This window comes from Lathamus discolor, chromosome 4, assembly GCF_037157495.1.
Source record: "Lathamus discolor isolate bLatDis1 chromosome 4, bLatDis1.hap1, whole genome shotgun sequence".
Lineage (NCBI taxonomy): Eukaryota > Metazoa > Chordata > Aves > Psittaciformes > Psittacidae > Lathamus > Lathamus discolor.
In genome coordinates this window covers 11,105,452-11,126,779 of record NC_088887.1, presented here as the reverse complement: position 1 = coordinate 11,126,779, position 21,328 = coordinate 11,105,452, and the positions used below count along the sequence as shown (strand labels likewise).

Below are 21,328 nucleotides of genomic sequence, written 5' to 3'. Positions count from 1 at the left end.
CTCAGTGCGATGTCCATTGACTACCAGAACAAGGGAAACAACAAAAGCACCTGGCAGAGAGGAGGGTGCACAAAAGGAGTGAGGACGAAGGGATGGCAGCAAGCTACCAGATCACTTGTATCACCAGAGTGTACCTTAGTACCCTCTCTGCAAACATATTCCATATTGCTGTTGGAGAAGGGTTCCTGGGTAAGACAGGCCTTTGGTATGGCCATTTTTATGTTGCTGTAAACTCCAGGAGTGAGGGGTATAAATCTCTCATCCTACAGCAGGCAATCCTGCTGCTTCATCCTTTAAAGAAGATCACTAGCTATCTATTCATAAAGCTCAAGGGAGCTGCTTTTGTATTTTAAGGCATCTCCTGCCTATGGCATTGACATCGAAGGCACTCACTCTCTCCCAGAGTTTTTCAGCACTGGCTGAGATTTCCTGGAACAGTAGTTGCCCATTTTCCTCTATTGCTAACCTGTTCTTTTACATCATTCTGCTACCTCCCCTTCTGTCCTCCACCTCAGGCAAAGCTGCCAGTACCTCCCTATTAACTCTCTGGTTGTTCCTTTACTCCTGGGTGACATTCTTTTCTGTGCCGCAGTAGGACACTGAGGAACCATCACTGTATCTGCCTCCTTAGTGGGATGTTGCCCTATGGTGAGCTTGCTCTCTATTTGAAAAAGAAACACAATCCGTGGTTCTAAGGATGAAAAACACTCCCAGGTATTTGAGTGTCTGCTGTACCCGGCAAACCCTTGGCACTGCTTTATTTTTCTCCCTGGGTGTGTAGCTGGGGATGTGTATTACCTGTTATTTCAGCTACTGCGTGAGCACTACAGCATTTTTTCCACCAGGGCTTATGCTGCTTTCTTTATGAGGCTGGATTCCCTTCACTCATTTCCCCCCTGATTTCTTAACCTTAGAAATACCAGCTTCAGTCTGCCTGAATTTACTTTAATTTCTCTCTCTTTTCCACACTAACTAGAAGGAGAACAGAGATTTCTGAAACAATAGGAAGCAATTGCACACTGAAGAAACAGGGGTTAACTAAGCAACAAAAACAAAAGCTGGAAACAGTCCACTGAAAACCATCAGATTTCTTTGCACCTCCGTTCTTCTGGCTCTTATGTTTTCCAGCATAAACAGGACTTAAATTTCTTAGGTGAAAATTATAACCAAAATCCAACAGCTTGAAAGAAGGAAAGTTTTCTTCATACACATCAAAAGGGGACTAAATAGGATGCTCTCTGTTGCAAGTTATCCTTTATAGTTGCCACATTTCCTCCTGGAATAGTCAACAGCAACTTGGCAAGATCTCCCTGGGTACCTTACAGGTTCTGCCGCTCATTTTATAACCGTGGGTAAATCACTTCTTCACTCCGTACCTTAGTTTCCTACTGCAAAATGGTGCTAATAACACCCCTTTCTAAATAACTTGTGATGTTAAAATATTCGTTGCTAGCAAATCCTTTGAGATCCTTTGAGGTGAAGTTCTGAAGTCATGCAAAATGCTTCTCTGGCAAAACCAGCCCCCCAGGTAAAATCATGTGTGCACAAATACATTATTGAATCTCGTCTCATATTTTGTTTCAGTGATGCATTTCAGCTCATCTGTGTAACAGGAACCGAAAGAGAGGGCCAGATTTAGATTTCAGCCACAAATAATGGATGCTAAACTTAGCATTATATTAATATCAGCAAGAACAAATCTGGAGTATTTGAAAACTGTGTTCCAGATTGCTGCCTGAGGATTTTATTTGAATCTCACGACAGTCACAAGACCAGGGTGAAAAGACTTTCAAAGTCTAAATTTGCTTTGTGTGCTGCAGCACTACAGGAAATCAAATATATGCTCTTTTATGGTAATATTTGTTCTTTAGAAAAGAAGCCCCACCGAATACCCCCAGATTTTGCAAAACTTCAAACTGCCATGAAATGAATCCAGAGGTGGTAAACAAAGAATGCCAATGAACTTATCCTTTTGCGCTACATCTGTTAAAACACAACCAAACCAAACCATTGTTTCTCTGATGATTAATCTGACCACACAGAGCAGAAACTGGACTAAACTGCGTCACGTACTAAGACTGCTTTACACAGCTTATCTGTTTTTCTGTCTCAAAAGGACATTCATGTCATGGCCTGAGCTTTTTAATTCAATCTGGGACTGCCAGAGGAACACAGCCCTAAGTCACTTTTCTGTCTCTATGTCCATTCATGAGAGGGGGTCATTCCGCTGCAGTCTGTCTTGTGGCAATAACAATGCGTGATCCACGCTGAGCCCAAGTTTTGAACCTGGAATTGGGAACTGTGTTTTGAGCACACCACAGTGTGTACCCGTGCCTGGGTGGTAGGTGAGGGGCTACTTTAGGGTCAGGTTTGCACAGTTCAGAACCAGCAGGGTTCCGAAGTGCTCTGCACTTTGGTCTAGTCCCAGCTTCTGGCTGTTTACACTTACTATGACCAACTCAATAATTGAAAGGTAGCAGAATGAGATTTTATTCCATATTTCATCTGCTGATTACCTTTCCCTCCATGTTCCCTACGGTATGCCCCGTTAGATCATTCTGTCCTTTCCCACTTCTTTCCCTTCCACTTTCAAACTCATTTCTCTTTTTCTTGACTCTCTCTTGCTCTCCTCAGGCTCAGTGGCTACTTCTCTCCATCTCTCTGAATTACTTGTCATTTGTCAGCTCTCACAGACCCTCCGAGCCCCGACCTTCTGTCTCCTTATTAAAGGGACTGTCATTCTGAAGAGGTTTTTGTTTCCAGCTTTAAAACAAACATGGTTTTATTATTTTAATGAAATCTGACTTTAGCAAAGAAAGTCAATCAAAGGGCTTGACTGTGAACCTTTTAATTTGGCTGTGTTTGTGCTTCATGGTATGTATGAACATGTAGGTATCTGAAGCAGAGCACTGAAAGCCAGTTCAATGCTGGAGGTTTGGAGGAAATTGGGGATGGCAAGCAGATGCTTTCCTGAGTTTTGGTCACTGTGCGCTTCCTACACAGCCTGGTCTTTGTGAGAGTGATCGGAACCTCCCTTCACCCTCTCCCACACTTACTGTAAAGGTATAGGCTGGCATTTGTGACTCCCAGCTTGTTGGCAGCCACGCAGGTGTAGTTCCCATAGTGTTCCTCAGTGACGTTGGCCACCATCAGCAGAGACTGGGTCCCCGTGCTCTTTATCTCCAGACCGTTGGCGCTGTTTATCCTGGGAAGGCAGGAGAAAAAGTGTGTAGTGCAATGGCAGTTGTGTGTTGGGAAGGAAATCACTGCCCAGCAGGCAGTAAACCAAAGTCATTCAGCTTAGCTGGCAGGTGTGCATGGAGGGAGGCAGGAAGGACATGTGAGGAGACCAAAGAAGGCACTGATGGAAAACAGGAGACGGGAATAAAAGGAAGAAGGGGTGCAGTAGGGTGAAATGCTACCAGAGGAGCAGGAAAAGACAAGGGAACAGAAGGAAACTTTTCCCCAGCACCAACTGACACTTCGAAATGAGCACACCATGGCCAGCTGAGGGCTAGTCACACTTGGCCAAGTTTATAGTGAAATACACCAATTCACATGTTCCAATATGTGATATACCAAAGCTGAGTCACCCCTGAGCCTGTGCACATTGGTCAGGTTAAAAACTAGAATAATAACACAACCTTCTTAATGCCAGGTAGATGCTCTGGTACAAGGGACAGATCCCCTTTCTCTTTTCATTTTCTCTCATATGCAAACCTTGATGGCTCAGATCACATAGACAGGTGAATCTTACACCTCAGCAGCTCCTTCCCTTACATGAAGGGCACCTAGAGGGACATTACCTACTAGGAGACCAACACTGCCTAGTTTCTGTCTGTATTATGGTCTATTTAATAGATGAACATCATCAGGAAGAAAGCATTATTGATATCTTAATTGTGTATTGGCCCACAAATGACTTAAAGACATCAGCTCGACCCTCTGCATTTCCTTCAGCATCCCTAGCACAGAGAGGGATTTCCTCCTCTTGGCTCTTCTGAGTCTGATGGGACCATTGTGACTTTCATGGTTCGTGAAGAGTAATTTGTTTGAGGGGAAGAGCTGGTGAGGACCATAGGTGATTCCCTAAGGATCTGAAAAGGAGAGGAGGGGAGAGGTGAGCTAAAGGCCTTACCTGGTATCATCTCTGTACCACTCAAAATCAGGTGTGGGCACTGCTGATGCCTCGCACCGGAGTAAGGCTTGTCGTCCTGTGGCCGCTTCATTGCTCTTGGACTCTGTGATGGTGGGAGGGTCTGCAGGAAGGAAACACATAGTCACATCACACACTTCCATGCGGAATAAAACACTGATGCTATGCCAGGGCTGGCTTCTCACGCAGACCATTCGGGCCAGTGGAGGAGGCTCATGGCTGCTGCTTGCAGTGGCAGTTGCTCCCCCTGCTCCTTTGTAGAATACCTGCTCTTTGAACTGCCTCTAATACACCACGTTAGCATCACTCCTTATGCATGCTTCTCTTCAGCAATGCTGAATAAAGTGCTATCATAAATGCACAGGCATACACAGGCACAGTTAAGGTTAATGATGGACTTCTGCAATTTATGAATATTCACCTATGGATCTCCGGTTCACATGTGCTCATCAGAAAGAAGACTTCATCAAGGGTAAAGGAAGACAGCAACAGTAAAAGCAATAAAGTAGGAAGTTAACACCAGCTTGAAAAATGTTTTCCATACCACCTCTGTTGTCTAATGTAAGAACTATAATAAGAAATGAAAGGGCTGAGACAACATGTATAAGACAAATACATTCATTGATCGAAAGGGAAGAGCTTTAGCAGGATCTGTGAGTGTGCCTTTGAGAGCCAGCCCACTTGTTGAGACACTCTTCTGAGGTGTCTAAGGTTATATATCCTTCCCAGACCTTCTTGGATATCATGCTTCCTCAAAGGCTCCAAGAGGGCTGCTTGTGGTTGCTCTGGGTAAAGCTTGCCCTCAGCCCAGCACAGTGCTCCCACCTCTTCTTACTTTGAAGCCTGGTAGTTGCTCCATGGGCAAATATCAGTGTGCTTCACTGGAGCTAAGTCTCAGGGCTGGCTGGGTGTCAGGAAGAGGAGGCACCAGCACCTTCAACCCCAGCCCCACATTCAAGAAGATAAGAGACAAGCTTTACAGGTTAAAAGGCAGATTCTTTAACACCTATTTGCTGAGAGGGATCACGGAATAAGTGCCTTGTCTCTCATCACAAACACTTGCATACCCTGAGATTAGGGGACTGCAACTCAGACAGCTACAGCTGAGACCCAGTTACCGTAAAGCACACTCTGCATTTACAGAGCACAGCTCTGCTCTCTGTATCCGTCCCAGCGCTGAAAGGCCAAAAAAGGAATCAAAATGGATTGTCTCAGTCAAAGAAAAAAATAATTCTGTCTGGAAAATATATGGGAAGAAGTTTGTTTGTGAGCACATTAACCATCTCGGTGTGATCCCTTTCCTGACCTTAATCGGGATTTTATGCAGGGCTTTAGGGATATTGCAGTGCGCCCTCTAACATCATAAATATTAATAAGTGTACATAAATAGGATCCTACATTCACAGGCTGTGGGTTCACGTAAATATTTTAATTTGGGAAGGAGGAGGGGTGATAAAAGGATGGTGAAGGTGATTTTTTAAGCATCCTTCTTCGATTTTTTGCTTTGAGCCGTATATCTTCTTGCCATCTGCAGCGAGACAAACCTTTTCCTTTTCACTGGAGCCAGCACATAGGTGAGTCACTACATGAACAGGCACCTTTCTAGGGGCCTAGAAAATGACCTCGGCAGGCCCCTTGCTCTCGTCCATCCATAGACACCCTCCTCGGATGTTTAAAAGACGGAGCCTACAGGGGTAGCCAGGACGTACCTCAGCCACCGCTGCTCTTGTTAGGGCGTTGTTGCAGCCCTCTACCAACAAAAGGGGAGGCACTGACCTGTTCTCAGGAAGCAGCCACTCTGTGTTTAGCTGTGTGCTGCTGGGGAAGCCAGGAGTGGGTTCCCTTCAGCTCTTTTCCCTCCCCAGGCCTCAGTTTCCCTGTTTGTGATGTGCAAGGGCCATTACTCGGGAAGCCTGAAGGTGGTAGTGTGAGACCAAAGCAAGGCGAGGATGCTGTCTCCTGCAGTCCTGGCTGACGAGCTATGTGCTCCACAGTCAGCCGGCGATAAGAGATGGCCAGGCAGCTCCTGAGGTTGGGTAGGTCCCATTTTTCAAACTTACTGTAGTTTTCCCACTTTCTGCTGCTTGTGGTGTAGTTTGAGGAAGCAAGATAAGGAAAGATGTATGCAAATGTCTTGCTTTCATTCCCCAGACAGGACTGATTCTGTTTTGCTGTGTGTGGCCCTCCTGACCTCTTAGATTTTTTCCCTTTGTTTTGAAATAAAAGCTTTGTCCTGAAAGAATCTCTAAGTTGCTTACATTACAAAGCAGGCCACATAATATTACAATACTCTATCACATTATATTTTCATATATTCCAACAGCAAAAACGTTTAAGAAGATCTTACTGTAACATAGTTATTATGAGTTGAAACAAAGTCAAAATCAAGCATCCTGACTCGATGCAAACAATCTGTTTCAGTCACGTTAAAAGCATCATTGAAAGTATGTTTCACAGAAATATTTGAAAATATTAATTGGTTCTCATGGAATGCCTTGGGTTCACAAACTCAGCCGGTTTTGACAGGAAGAAAACCCTCAGCAGTTGTAGTGCAGAAAATCTGTTACTACAGTTTCACATCAATGTCAAATCTAGCCCATGAAGCAGCCGGTATTAAAACACTGCCACCCACTATCTAAGGGAGTTATAACAAACTCTGTGCATTCTGAAGACGCTGCAGGGAGCCTATAACCTTGACTTCTGAGTGAGGCAGACAAGTTGATACGATGTGATGGCCCAAAGGGAAAGAACGAGACAAAGAGCAAGATCGGTATTAAAAGGTGTTAAATTCACCTTTTAATGTCCTAGCAAATTAGACTGGGATGGGCTGAAACACTTGCTGCCATCAGGTGTGTGCCCTAACCCGCTCTCAGGAGTACTATTCATGAATCAAGGCCACGCATATGCACCCTGAAACATGTCTGTAACCATCTCCAATTTCAGTTTAATACGCTGGTGTTTAAACTGAAGAAGGTCAAGAGAGGATATACCTTCCATTCATCTATCCCTGCTGCAGCGGTATTAGCCTCCAAGCAAGGAAACAAGAGCAGGGAGATGGGGATATTCACTTTAAATCACTCCAGTGCCAAATATGAGCAATACAAATACGGAGGTGGACATAGACACATGTAGGATTATCAGGGTAATGGCAATCTGAAATATCTTGTGTCCATGTGAGAGGAGCACACCAGCAGAGTGAAATTAAGCCCATATGGGCAATGGGATCAGTGCCCTACTCATACAGCTATGGATATAAGCTACATAGCTAACTGTGCCCCTCTGTGGTGGACTGCCATATCCTTTGGTCAAGCCCCTTTCTGCATTGGTACACGGAGAGTCTTTTAGAGGGCTTTATTCTAATGACCTGAAACCAGCACAAAAGTCAAGTTTTTGTACCCTTGCATTAACACATGCCCCTTCCACACATGACCCCAGACCCCCAGGCTGTGATACCCTTGGGCTGTGATACCCCTGGGCTGTGATACCCCTGGGCCTTGATCCCCGTGCATGCACTGATGAGATGGCCTGGGCGCAGGCAGGCGTGTGTTCGCTCTGAGCTGGCTGAATACTCTCTTATCTCTTTTTGCTGCCCTGCTGAAGCTTCTTTTCATGCTACTGTTCTCTCAAATATCAGTGAGTGAAAACAAGGCATCACCAGTGTTTCTGAGGGCAGAGACAGGGGCAACTCACAGCTCCTTTCTTTTTGTCTCTCTTTCTCCCTTTTTCTATCTTTTCTTATATATTACCAGGTTTAAAGAACAAACTATCCCCTGTGATGTGTCTGACTGCAGATAGTTTCTTTGGCATCCCTCTCCCCCAGTTCAGATCATATAATATAAACCCAGATAAACCCATATTTATCCTAAAGTCACCCTTGCCTGTGGGCAAAGTTGTCCCTGCTGACCCGCTCCAGTTGTGATGTACTCACAGTTCACAGTGACCCGGACTTGCTTGACGTCTGCTGAAGCAACCTCATTGGCAGCTTTGCATTCGTACTTGCCCGATTGCTCTCGCGTGATCCCTAGGATCTCCAGATACTCTTCCTCGCCTTCAAACTCTCTGCCTGATAGGACAGAAAAATACAGATGGTAGCACTGTTAGGCACTGAGATTTAGGAAGCCTTCTGCTTAATCGCTATGGAGGAACAATCACAGCACGGATTCTGCAAATACATAACAGTCAAGAACTGTTATTCTGAAGTTATTTCAGAAGCCATAGCAGCAAGATAATACTGTTTAATTTAGTTATGGAAAACCTGGGTTCTGCAAATCTGGAAAGAAGCATATACATGGTACCAAAGCTTTCCATCTCACAGGCTGGCCAGACCAAGCAGCAAAATCTCTACCATGTAAGACCAGAGTAGGTTGACTGTTGTGATGGCCAAGTACTGGGGACCAGAAAGGCTGGTTTAGGGCCAGGTGGGTCCTCAGATGTGGTGGTGTATTGTCAGCACCCTTTTCTCCATGGCAAAGCTGGCTCAGAGCAACCAGCACCCTGACGTGCCATCGATCAGATCCTGTTAAACACAGCCAAACTGAGAAAAACAAAGTGTAAACTGATCTGCGGAGACCAATAATCATCACGAATCCCTGATCTACTGTATATACGCAATGACATACTTAAGCCTTGCTGCCTCGCTAACGCAGTTTTGAGAGCCGTGGCTTGACCATCGGGGTTACAGCTCAGGGCAGCACGCAGGGGAGAGCTGTGGCCTTGCCTTTAATTCACTGTGTGACCTTGGGTGAGTCACTCCCTCACTCTCCCTCTGTCAACTGTGGCTAATAGCCCCCTTCTCCCATCACCTCCTGGTCAGAGAAAGGCAGTGAGATTAGTGCATGTAAACCACATTAGAATCGTTGCATGAAAAGCACCAGGGAAGTGTGAAATATTAGGAGTGGTGTATCTACTGTATTCCTTCAGGAAGCAAAGTAAAGGCTTTTCCTGGAAAGAATCTGAACCACATTAGCAGCAGTGCAAAGGGAGATGTTTCTCTCCTCCGGGAGGGCTGCAAGCAGTGGTCTGCAGCATGCAAAGCCACAAACCCCAATTGTGTGCCTGTGTGTGTTCAGAGAAAGCATTCCCTAGTCCTCAAAAGGCTTAAAGCCAGATTTCAAAGCAAAACAAGACAAGGTCAGCTCACTATTGCTCCCATTCAGGTATCTCAGAGAGTGGTCAGTTTTTCCAAAGCAACCCTCTGCCCAAAAAACATTTTCAGTTTGATAGGTGCCAAGCACTTCCGAAACCCTGCTCACATCATGTATGTGCTTAGAGTTGATCGATGGAGTTCAAATAGCGCCTGTGAGGACAGGACTGTTGTCCTTGGCTCTGCAACACTTGCATGAAAGCAGTGGGTAAGCCCTGTCTTTAGAGCTCAGGCTGCAGTGAATCCCACTACACAGGCACAGGCTGGCTGCAGTGCATTGGCCAGGTCAGGCTGGTGATGCTCGCAGCATGCATTTCCCTTCTGCATCAGAGGCAGGGCCTCCAGCCACTTCAGAATCTGCTCACAACTCTGTCCCTTACACAAGTATTTTTGCCTTTTCTATAGTTTTTCTTTTCCCCAGGCAATTTTCAGAGCCATTCTAGGGGAAAACCACCTGCCGTCATGGAGGCTCAGCATGAAAACAGCAGTGTACCTATTAAACTCATATAAAGCCAATAAAGACAGTGTTTCCCATCTCTTTCAGTGGGGCTGTCCAGCAGTCCCTTTTCCAGCTCCTACCAGATGTTCAGGTGAGTGGAATTCTCATTGCTATGTCTAAGCCTTATAACTGTTGTGATGCAGTTCTCGCATCCCCTAACAGTCTGCCAAAGGGCTTTATTGTGCCGTAGTAATGTATTTTACAGGGTAGGGAAGCAAAGTTGACTCCTGATGCGTAGATGCGTACCCAGTGCTGCAGGGCACAGGTCTGTGCACTGGGGCTGATACTATGGAGTGTCAGTGCAGAATGAAGCAGGGTGAGATTTTCACAGGTACTTTTATCGCTGCAACTCATGAATATCTTAGGGAATCTTCATCCCTGTAGGACCAGGGTTAGGTGAGTCATAGTACTGGAAGGGACTTCAGTCACCATCCAGCCAATTTCCCTAGCCTCAAGGCTGGACACATAGGTCATGTCAGGGAGACAGCCATCCTCTGCCCTGCAGCTGCTCCAAACAATCTGTTCCTGTGCTTTGCTGTCCTTACCACTGGAGCAGTTTCCCTGAAGTCTGACCCGAGCCTCTCTTGCTGCAATTTAAAGCTATTATTTTTGTCTTAGCCACTACAGACAAAAAGAACAAATCATTCCCTCCTTCTCTGCAATAGCCTTTTATCAACTTTTAAATCACTTATGTTCCTCCCTCAGTTGTCATCATTTTTTCCCCCTCCTTTCTTTCTTTGGCTGAACACTGCCAGGGTCTTTCAACCTTCCTCTGTAGGTGAAGTTTTTTTTGACCGTAGATCATTCTTGTTCCTTGCTTTTAGACCTCTCTGACAAGTTCGCATTTTTCTGCAAGTGCAATACCCCAAACTGAACACAGCGTTTCAGATGAGCTCTTATCATGGCTGAACACAGGTGAAGGATTGCATCGTGGCTTCTGCACTGTGCCGCTGTCTGTACAGCCAATATATTGTTTGTGTTCTTGCCAAAGCATGATTCATTTCTGGTTGGGAACTCTTTTAATTCCCAGATCTTCTTATCACATATTGCTACCTGCTAATAACGCTCTTTGAAAATCCCACTCCCAATTTGAGCTGACAACCAACACTTCCTTCCTTTCACAGCAGCGCTCCCAGTTGGTAGGTCAGCCAGTTGACTGGAAAGTTAATCAGACATCAGGGAAAGACTCACAAAGAAAAGGTTAAAACATAATTTGCCTCTGCTTTGCAAATCATTTGCTCTGCAGTTCTGCCTTGTTTATACACAAGGTTCATTCCAAGTGGGACTTGCTTCTCCTGCAATTTGCCCTTGTCACAAGACTGTCATCGTAATGAAAAGAGGGTTGAGGGTGACTTAACCAGCTCTAATGGAGTGGCACCCTCATTAAGGGTGCTGTTAATTCTGTCTGTCAGAGAACCACATCAATGGAGCTCCAAAGTGTCTTACAAGGGTACATACTTTCCTGATGGAGGATGTTTTTCAGCTTCTTCCCTGCATATGTATATGCACTTAAAGTCTAAACTGTGTACCACCTCCAGCAGGAGAGCTTTGACAGCTATGGGCAACCCTTCTCAAGGCATAGAATCACAAAATGGTTTGGGTTGGAAAGGACCATAAGATTACCCAGTTCCAGCCCCCTGCCATGGGCAGGGCTGCCTCGCACTAGACCATGTCACCCAAGGATCTTCCAATCTGGCCTTGAACATGGTCAGGGATGGAGCATTGACAACTTCCCTGGGCAACCCATTCTAGTGCCTCAACACCCTCACAGGGAAGAACTTCTTCCTTGTATCTAACCTAAACTTCCCCTCTTTAAGCTTGAAGCCATCATCCCTTGTCCTGTCACTACAGTCCTTGATGAAGAGTCCCTCCCCAGCATCTCTATAGGCCCCCTTCAGATACTGTAAGGCTGCTATGAGGTCCCCACGCAGCCTTCTCTTCACCAGGCTGAACAAACCCAAATTCCTCAGCCTGTCTTCATACGGGAGGTGCTCCAGTCCCCTGATCATCCTCGTGGCCTCCTCTGGACTTGTTCCAGCAGTTCCATGTCCTTTTTATGTTGAGGACACCAGAACTGCACACAATACTCCAGGTGAGGTCTCACAAGAGCAGAGTAGAGGGGCAGGATCACCTCCTTCGACCTGCTGGTCACGCTCCTTTTGATGCAGCCTGGGATACAGTTGGCTTTCTGGGCTGCGAGCGCACACTGAAGCCGGCTCACGTTCATTTTCTCATTGACCAGCATCCCCAAGTCCTTCTCTGCAGGGCCGCTCTGAATCTCTTCTTTGCCCAATCTGTAGCTGTGCCTGGGATTGCTCCGACACAGGTGTAAGACCTTGCACTTGGCATGGTTGAACTTCATAAGGTTGGCATCGGCCACCCCACAAGCGTGTCAAGGTCCCTCTGTATGGCATTCCTTCCCTCCAGCATATCAACCGGACCACACAGCTTGGTGTCATTGGCAAACTTACTGAGCTGCTGGTTTGCACAGCAGAGCTCTCTGGGAATGAGTGGAAGGGAGGACTTCTGTTTCAAAGGGCATGTTTCAATAGGCCTATTCAGGTCCTCATTCCCCTGCTCCAGGAGACACATACAACCTTGACACTTCAAGGAAAGTTTCTGTGAGAGTCTCTTGCTGAAACAGTGGTAGCACTATTCTTGTCCCTGCACTGGTGACCTGTTTCAACCCTGGGCATCAACATCTTACTACAAGACCTCAACTACTCTTGCATGCAAGAAATACACTTTTGCTTCCAGCCCTAACTAACACAGCCCTAATGTACTCTAAGAGTACATTAACCATTTGTAACAAAAAGCATTTATGTGAAATTGAGGTGTCATAGTACAGACCAGGGAGAGGAAAGATGTATCACAACGTGTTAGAAGAATGTCAGGTTGTGATATCTTGCACAGCGCTGTAGAGATGTTCTCACTAATTCACCCTGGCAGCCAGATTAGGTGAGTCATATTAACTCTAACCTCTAAGGCAAAAGTGGGGCAAGGGGAGTAAGAACAGAGCTTTATACATCGAGCAGATTTACTAATGTTTCTGAGCAGCAGTCAGCTTTGGCAGGGAGCTGATGGCTGTCACTATGCAGTTTATCAAAGCGGAGAGAGAAAAGGCTTGGACAATGCCCTTTGGTACAGATAACAATGAACATATTCTATTAGGTGAAGAGAGGGACTGCCAGCTCCTGGCAAGTGAGCCACTCCATTTCCATTAAGAGAAGATGTTTGCCTTGAGCTTGCTATCCAGGGATGAAATCCTGACCCTACAGCCAGACCTTCCTCGCTGACAAGGGCTAGTTCTTGGCTGCTTTTTCTGGTTCAGTAAAACCCCTTCCTAGTGAAGGCCTTTCCAGATTTCCTTAGGGTGATGACTCCTCCTGCAGTACAGCTCTTCTCATCCCAAAGCATCCCTTCCCAAAGCAACCTTCTTCCCTGCAGGTTTTTTGCCTTTTACATGTTCAGAGATAGCTTGGTTTGTTGCTGCAGCCCCATTAAACACCCTCTTGCCAAGCTGTAACTCCTTAACTCTGCCCCAGTAAATCAGAAAGAGAAGCTTTCTGCTCTGGAGGCTGGAGATAGAGACTATGAGCCTTGGAGGCTTGACAACCAAACCAACAGGGAACGACCCCGAGCAGAGCAAGCCAGGCGCCTGCTGCTGCTCCGAGCTGGCAGAGCCCTTTCTGCAGAGGGATCTGCAGCAGGCAGCTTTGATGTGTGCAGGAGAAGGCTTTGAAGGCCCGCTTGCCTCAGCCACATTTCCCATCCCCTGGCTTCCTAATTGGACACAGTAAAGTAAATAATGAACCCAATCAGCAAACCTGCTTGGCAATGCTTGCCTGCTGGCAAGAAGTCCCCATCTCCCTCCACCCTTTGGAGATGGCCTTGTACAACCCTATGGGCTGTGTATATCATCTGCTGCTGACATACACACCTGCCTATGCTCAATATATATATATATATTATATATATATATGTTTATATAAAGATACATATTTTATATATTATGCATTTTATATATATATAAATCCCACTGCTGAGCAGAAATGGGGACTTACACACACCCATATTTATGGGTCCTTCCCACCTCCACTCAAATGGCCCCTTCACTGTCCCACACCGTCACTCTTTCCTCAAAAGCTAAACTCTTCTTTCTAACAGTGACACACAGGCAGATGAAACACTGCTTGTACTGTGTGCAGACAGCTCTTTCAGGCAGGCAAGGGATCAACAATGCTTTCAGCCTTACGCTCTACCAGAGGGGTCTTTCCCTTCATGCTTTGGTTCCTTACATCTCCATATGGGAAGTTAGTCTGCAGGGTGGCAGCTACATTCTACAGTCCATATAATCATAGGATGATTTGGGTTGGAAAGAACCTTCAAATCGTCCAGTTCCAACCCCCTACCATGGGCAGAGATGCTTCACACTAGACCATGTCATCCAGGGCTCTGTACAACCTGGCCTCTAACACTGCAAGGGATCGATCCTGCTCCCTCCTCTTCTGTTTGTGCGTCCATCACTGGGCTCCTTCTCTTGCAGAAATTCCTTTAGTTCTCTTTTATTTCTTTTTTTTTAATATTGTTGTGGTCTAAACTAAACTTCAGTTCAGACCCACTGAAAGTATCTGTTTGCATTTGGTATGTGGAGAAAGAGATCAGATACCCTGTGTCTGTGTTTGTTTTCCTTCTAAGCCTCTTTGTAGTTGTGGAGAAGGGAGAGCAGAAGGGGTTATGCATCTTTGTTGGGCCCTCCCCTGCCTCAAACAAGATGCAAGGAGATAAGAAAGATTGCAAATCAATAAATGCCATTTGAAGTTTTTTTGTGTGCAGCAACTTCCAGTGCTGAGCTGCAGTTTTTGTTCTCTCTGCACACTCCATTTGTTGTGTAAGGGTTTGCTCACCTAACTTTCTCCCTTTCCTCCTTCCCTCTGCACCTCACATGCCCCAAGAACAGGCTTCTGAAAGACAAAAATAGCTGAGGGAGCCTTTCACGTATTTTTTTTGTTTTACCTCCAGCTGGGATCTTTATTTAGTTTTTTTTAATTCAAAACTTTGAAGATCTCATTTATTGGGCTCTGTCTCTTCAGCCATCACAGATTCCAATGAGCTTGGCATTTTTTTTCCTGTCCCTTAGTTGAAGAGCCTTGTTTTTAGCAAAAAGATCAGTGGAGAGCAGCAGATGGTGGATGAGCAAAGGGAATGCTACAGTGAGGAGGGAAGGCAGATAAACTAGTGTGGGGCATGGGATGTGGTGAGAATGGGGAAAGCTTGAGAGCAGGAGGAAAATAGATGGAGGATAAATAGAGGGGGGATTAAAAGAGGAACTGTGTTGGGAGAGAGAAATGCAAACAAAGTGAGATTCTTCAGGGACTGAGATAAAGAGTAAATGGTAGTGAGCTACTGACAGAGAGAAATGGACCGAGACAGAGCAAGTAAGACGGGAGACGAGACGGTAGCAAACAGAGAGATGTATGGCATGGAAAGAGGCACAGACGCCCCTTGTGTAAAGGGAGCCATGGAGTAACAACTGCCAGAGGACAGGAACAGAGGGGTCACATGCAGCAAGGCAGTAATTACTTTGTTTAAGCAGCAAGACACAGCAGGGTATTTATTGTTCAAGCTGGCCTCATGCCTCCCATGCCCTCCGGTCTGTAGCTATTACACATAAACCAAAAAACTAGTGCGGTGCCAGGGAAGGCTCTGGCCTGGCTCTGGCTTCATGAATGAGAATGAGTCAGATAAGGAGGAAACACCCTGGCATGGTTTCCCCTGGCCTTCACAGGACCGTGCTCATCACCAATCTCATTTTCTCCTTACGTGCAAAGCTGGCTGCTGTGCCTCCTGAGCTAAGCACTGTGCCTGAGGTGGTCTGCAGCACAAGTGCCTGTTGGCACGGACAGGGTTAAGGAAGACCGGGATCTTTGTGGTTACTTTTCCCCTCAAACCCACACATTTAGCATGCAAATAAAACCTTCCAGGTTGAGAACACCCTCCCCACACTGAACAACCATCTCTGTGCTCTCTCTTGAGAGACATCACAGACCAATTGGGACCACTTGGGACCACTCACTATCACTGATGTCTCTGCCCAGGAGCTGGAAGCCAAGAGCTGACAGCTCAGACACAGCTTGCATCCTGGCCATGGGTGCTTGAAGCAGCCACAGCAGGTCTGCAGCATCTCCAAATTTCCATTCCCTCTTCACTCCTATTCATAAATGACCACTAAAGGTCATCTCGCTCTCTCAAATACAGAGTGTGGGCATGGAATCGTGTGCAATATACTGCTGCATCTCAGGAACTGATTAGATTTTGCATTCCAAATCCACATGAAAGAAAGGGAGACACTCCCTGAAATAAAATCCAACCCTGCTCCAGGTCAAAGGCTTCTGTTTGACCAGTGGTTTTCTTTTGCTTTCTCCTGAACCAGAAGAAAGAATTAATGTTCTGCCTCAACGTCAGATGTAATTTCAGAAAAATGATTTCATGACAAAGAAAATGACTTTTTTCAATTTTTCTCCCCAAATTACTCACTGAATTTAACCCAGATTTGCTAACTCCTTTTTAATGAACACAAACAGCATGTTCTGGATAGATGAATTGCTCTTGAACAAAACTTGGCTGTGATGCCAATGTGTAAAGTAAATTATGAACCATGAGGTAAATTTAGTCATCTAATGTCACAGCTATAATATTACACTCCCTGAATGTTGCATGCCACAATGTCAGTTGTCATGACTATGCTACCAAAACATCAAACCTTCCTTCTACTGCCAAGAAAGTGACATATAAACATGAACAAACCAATGCTTGAGGTCTTCATCCCCCAAGTTTCTGCCTTTTGGAAGTTACTGTATGACAATGTGAGGTAGAAGGCATCACCAGCTAGATGAGTCACTGACACTAGGTCTTTTGAGTCTTCCCTCACCACCTACCCAAAGAAGATGAGCAAGAGGAAAAGTTGAGGGGGGGGGGAGCAGAATCAGTTGGTGTTTGTTTCTCACTGTGTTCAGCTGGTAGTTGATGCTTAGGACTAGATTTTCTTTCAGGTCATGGAAACCTACGAAAGGCAATTAAAATACGACAGCAAGCAGTCAACCGTTACAGTCTTTGGTGACTCTGCCAGTTGATCTCCTCTCATTAGGCCTCATATACTCCTTTCCCTTCAGATTCTCACATTTTGGACAAAAAACTCACGCTATCACTGTTACACCATTTGAAGACAAGTTCTTCCTCGCAGATGCAAGACCAAAGGAAAGAGCAATAGTAACCAGATCCATTTGAGGCAAGTTCCACAAGAAACCTGGCTGAACCATACTGCTTCTGTCCAGCCAGTGAAGAGCAGAGGTGGACTGCAGCGTAGTACCTAGTTTAATTCCACAAATCATCACATCAGTCCCAGACCTTAGGGAAACCTCATGTGATGATGCTCAGTGGTACCAACTGTGCCCGTCTGTCTATCTGGGAACTATAGGGTTGGTCTGTGCTTGGTGGCATCTTTAAAAATCCTTGTTATGTTCCTTACAAGAGTCTTGTGTCTCCCGTAAAGGAAGAAGTGCTCAATATACTACTGTGCAAGAATCAAGTGTCTCTCTTCCATAGACATCCATGAAAATGTTGCCCTGCTTTTAATGATAACGGGTTTGTTCCCTTCTGTCTTACATCCAATCATACTTCTTGGGATGAGGGATTAAGAATGAGGCCAGAACTTCAACCTAACTTAAAGATTTAGAAACAAAATGAAAAAAGACCCCAGAGATTCAACTTACCCCACAGAATTCCATCCTTTCACACTTGAAACCTGGGAGAAGGCTTGAAAAATTACAAATTGGCCCAGATTTACTTGAAATGGGACAGAGCATAAGCTTAGAAGATCACACATTGCTGCGGTTCATTCTCTGCAAGCTGGAGCCAAACATTTCATGGCCAGATCACACAACCCCTCAATCTCCTATGCTTCTGCAAGATGGCAGTTCCTGTAGCTCATCCCTGTTTTCAGTGAGGCTACTCTGAACACCATGCTCACAACTAACACCTAAAGACCGAGATTACCATATCAGCCTGGGCCTTGCCACTGATCTTTTACACAGATGTAATTTTCAACTGAGAAAATGAGGTCAAAGAGTTAAGCCACCCCTCAGCAAGATTTACCCTTTCAAAAACATGTCAGTGTGTTGTGATGCCTGGCGCCAATATTTGTATAGGTGGATTAGCTCCCTGAAAGAGCATTCTGTTTGCTTTTCTGTTGGCCCCTCTCCTCGCCGCAGCGTTTCTCAATTAGATCCAGCACAGTGACTGCCTGACACCATCCTTTTTATCTGCTCCTAGTGGCAGGAGCAAAAGGGATATTCTCCAGGGAGCACAACAAGGGATCAGGAGATGAGCCTAAACGGCTGGGTTCAGGATTGAGCAGGCAGGACGCATTGCCAGGTATCAAGGCAAGGATCACAGAGCGTTCGAGGCAGGATGGGGTGTGCTGAGAATATATTGTATTGGCTCACACACTGCAGGGGCTTTTGATCAATTGAGCTGGCTCTTGTGATATTATCATCTGAGCTATCTGAGGTTGATTCATAGTGATAGTGGTCCAGATAGATGATTGCTTCAGTCCAGGATGTTTAATTCCTATGCTGTTAGCCACTCCCTCACTTTCCAAAGAATAAGGAGACCTGCAAGGCACTGCCTGCGAAGGAGAAGGAAGGCATTTGCTCAGTGACTAATATTGCAGCGCGTAGAGTCCTACAGGGGAGGTATGCAGAGAGGAAATATAGACCCTGATTTTGAGCTCTTTTAGCTCCCTGGTGCAACATCTACCATTGCAGGTGCAGTTGCTGGTCACCAGCACTATAGCAAATCACGGCTGTGAGGCAGGGTGTCTCCACCTATGAGTGGATATGGGTAACCAGAAAGAAAGAAAAGACAGAAAATGATGAGTAGAAGAAAGGTTCAAAGCAACTCCCTTCTGACTTCTTCCAGCTTATCTCATGGGGAGGGGTCTGAGGGCAAACCAAAACAGTATTTCATTGCCTTTGTCCCAACTCCTAATTCTCTTTCTTGTGATGCTTACAGACAACTACCAACAACTGTAACACTGCTTGCATGAGAAGTCCATGGCCACTCATGTCAATCAAAAACGTCTCAATGGGCTTTACCTCTCTGTATCTACCAGTTACTGTCATGGACAGGAATCTACTTACTTCTGCCCTCCTCACTCCCCAGATGCATGTGTCTTGCTCTGACAGGAGCCCCTATCTCCTGCTGGAGCGAGAGGTAGCCCAAAGACCCGGGAAAGCATGGGAAGCCATCTCTTTTATGTTGAGGACTCATTGGCTGCTTTCTGCAGAGCTCCTGAAGAGACAGGAGTTTCTTCATTAGAGCGCATTTGTGACTGCACGCCAGTGAAAGTTCTACTGTAACTGAAACAGCAGTTGTTCCAATTAAACCAATGAAAAACAGGCCACCTTAATCACTAGCATGATTTCATCTTCCTTGAGGAAAGAGGGGAAAGAGGAATATCTGGTAAGAAGAGAAAAAGAAGAAGAGAAGTGCTGAGTCCATTTGCTCCTGGTTCCTCAATTTAGGGCATCAAGGGATGTCTCTCATCTCTCCGCAAAGATTAATGTGAGCTTCCGAGGGCATGTTTTATTAAATGCTTATATAATAATTAATGCTTGAAAGCAGGGTTTCCAATAAGCCACTAAATGCTTTAAAAGGACAGGACCCAGTGGCTTTCAATGGCATTTGTGCTTGTAAGTCAATCAGGTGCACTGGAAAACTTCACCTCTACTCCCTTATTCAAATCAGTGCCTCATTTACTCCATCAGCATGACCTTGCCAGGCTATGTGGAAGAAACTGGGGGCAGAGGTGAAAGCCATGAGCCCTCTAGGGAGAGGGTCCATGTTTCCTCACCCTTGGTTGGAGGGAGGGCCTGAGTGAGAAATCCATCAGCTGAGGAGCAAGTACGCAGACACCAAGGACGCATAAAGAAATAACAGGATGGTAATTCCCATCCTGCCTGTCCCAAAGCCTGCAACAGGGAAGCACATCCATCCCTGAGATGAGGCATGCCGGCAGGCCAGGTAGAAATGCTGCTGGCAAGCCAGGAGACCAGTGGCCCAAAGCTTAATAGGAAAACAGCAGTGATTTGTCTCCACCACTATTTATGTTTCAAGCACGACAGCCTGTCAGTGGAAGTGAGTGCTGCAAAATTTACTGCTCCTCCGATCTCTGCCACAGTTGCATGCTTGACAAGTCACTTCATTTGAAGGACTAGGTGTTGGGCTGGGCTTTCCTCCCCCATGCTCTCCTTCAATGAAAGCCACAAACCAACTGCTTTTACACTGCAAACTCTTCCCCTCGGGGGCTGTATTATCAGGGTGTGAGTTTAGAGGAGAGTGATGTTCCAGTGTATTCATTTTTAACCCTGATACACGCCGGCCATCTTCCAGGTCGCTTCAGTGCAGATGCGTGTCTGACAGGATGCACACATGACTGAACCAAACTAATAATAGCTGGGCTTCAGAGCTGGGCACCTGGAGATGTAGAACATGGGAGAGTGCTGAGCACCAGTGAGTACCAGCAGGACTTGTGGGTGAGAGCTGCTGCGCATCGTAAAGAAGGCAATGCAAGAGCTCATGGGGATGTGAGAGGAAACACAGGTGGGTGAAAGACTACACAGGAACTGCATGTGTGCATGTGTATGGGTGGTGGGGAAAATACACATGGACACACGGGTGTGGAACTGGAGGTTTGACAGAGCACTAAGGTGAGGATGTGCACTGTCAGGCAAGGAGAGAGGACAAGATGATGAGTGCAGGGGGGTGCCTGTGGTCTTGTATATGGGCAGCAGAGCTGCACATCACATGGGAGTGGGTGCTTCCCCATTTCCTCTCTCACTTTCAGAGGACCGCAGTTCAGAGTCTCATTTCCCTCTGCTGTCCCAGGTGTTGCTCGGTGCCTACACCCATGCAGCCTCTTGCACATCTGCAACAAAACACCTTTCAGCAGGTGGGACAAGAGACCTCATTGATGGTGAAAACCTATAAAGGCTGGTTTCAAACACTCCTGGAAAGCTGTAGGAGGGGAGTGAGGCTGCTGTTTGATGATGTGGGCCATAAGAAATGCCAGACACTCCCTTTTATTTCATAACTTGTCCTCATTGCGCTATAAACACGTTGTTGAAGGGCTCTGGTCTCAGTTGTGTGGAAGCTGCTCTCCATCATGGGCAGCACCACATCTCAAACGCTCTGACTCTTCTTTTGGCTACAGATACTAAGACAAGGTTGTCAGGAATATGGTGCTATGAAAGACAGACAAAAGGGGCTGGGCACATCCTCCTGCCCCAACCACTCCTTTCCTTTCTCCTATACTGCTTTCTCCTGCACATATTCTCTTGATCTCATGCATAAGATCCTTTCACTTTGTTCTCTCATGCGCACTCAGTAAATCACACACGTGCATGCACACAAACACGTACCCCTACACAGACTGCCATGAAGAAGGAGGACACATCCTCTTTTTTCCTGC

The 21,328-nt window shown here is 46.0% G+C and overlaps 1 protein-coding gene across 4 annotated transcripts in view; it reads right to left on the bottom strand.

The window, feature by feature from the left end:
• LSAMP (limbic system associated membrane protein) overlaps positions 1-21,328 on the bottom strand; it is a 991,105-nt gene that overhangs the window by 17,455 nt on the left and 952,322 nt on the right. For all 4 annotated transcript variants that reach the window (XM_065675649.1, XM_065675651.1, XM_065675652.1 and 1 more), the window contains 3 exons: positions 8,085-8,219; positions 4,139-4,259; positions 3,057-3,205 (listed from right to left, as the gene is read on the bottom strand). In XM_065675649.1, coding sequence (XP_065531721.1) covers positions 3,057-3,205; positions 4,139-4,259; positions 8,085-8,219 — 405 coding nt within the window. The remainder of the gene's footprint in view (positions 1-3,056; positions 3,206-4,138; positions 4,260-8,084; positions 8,220-21,328) is intronic.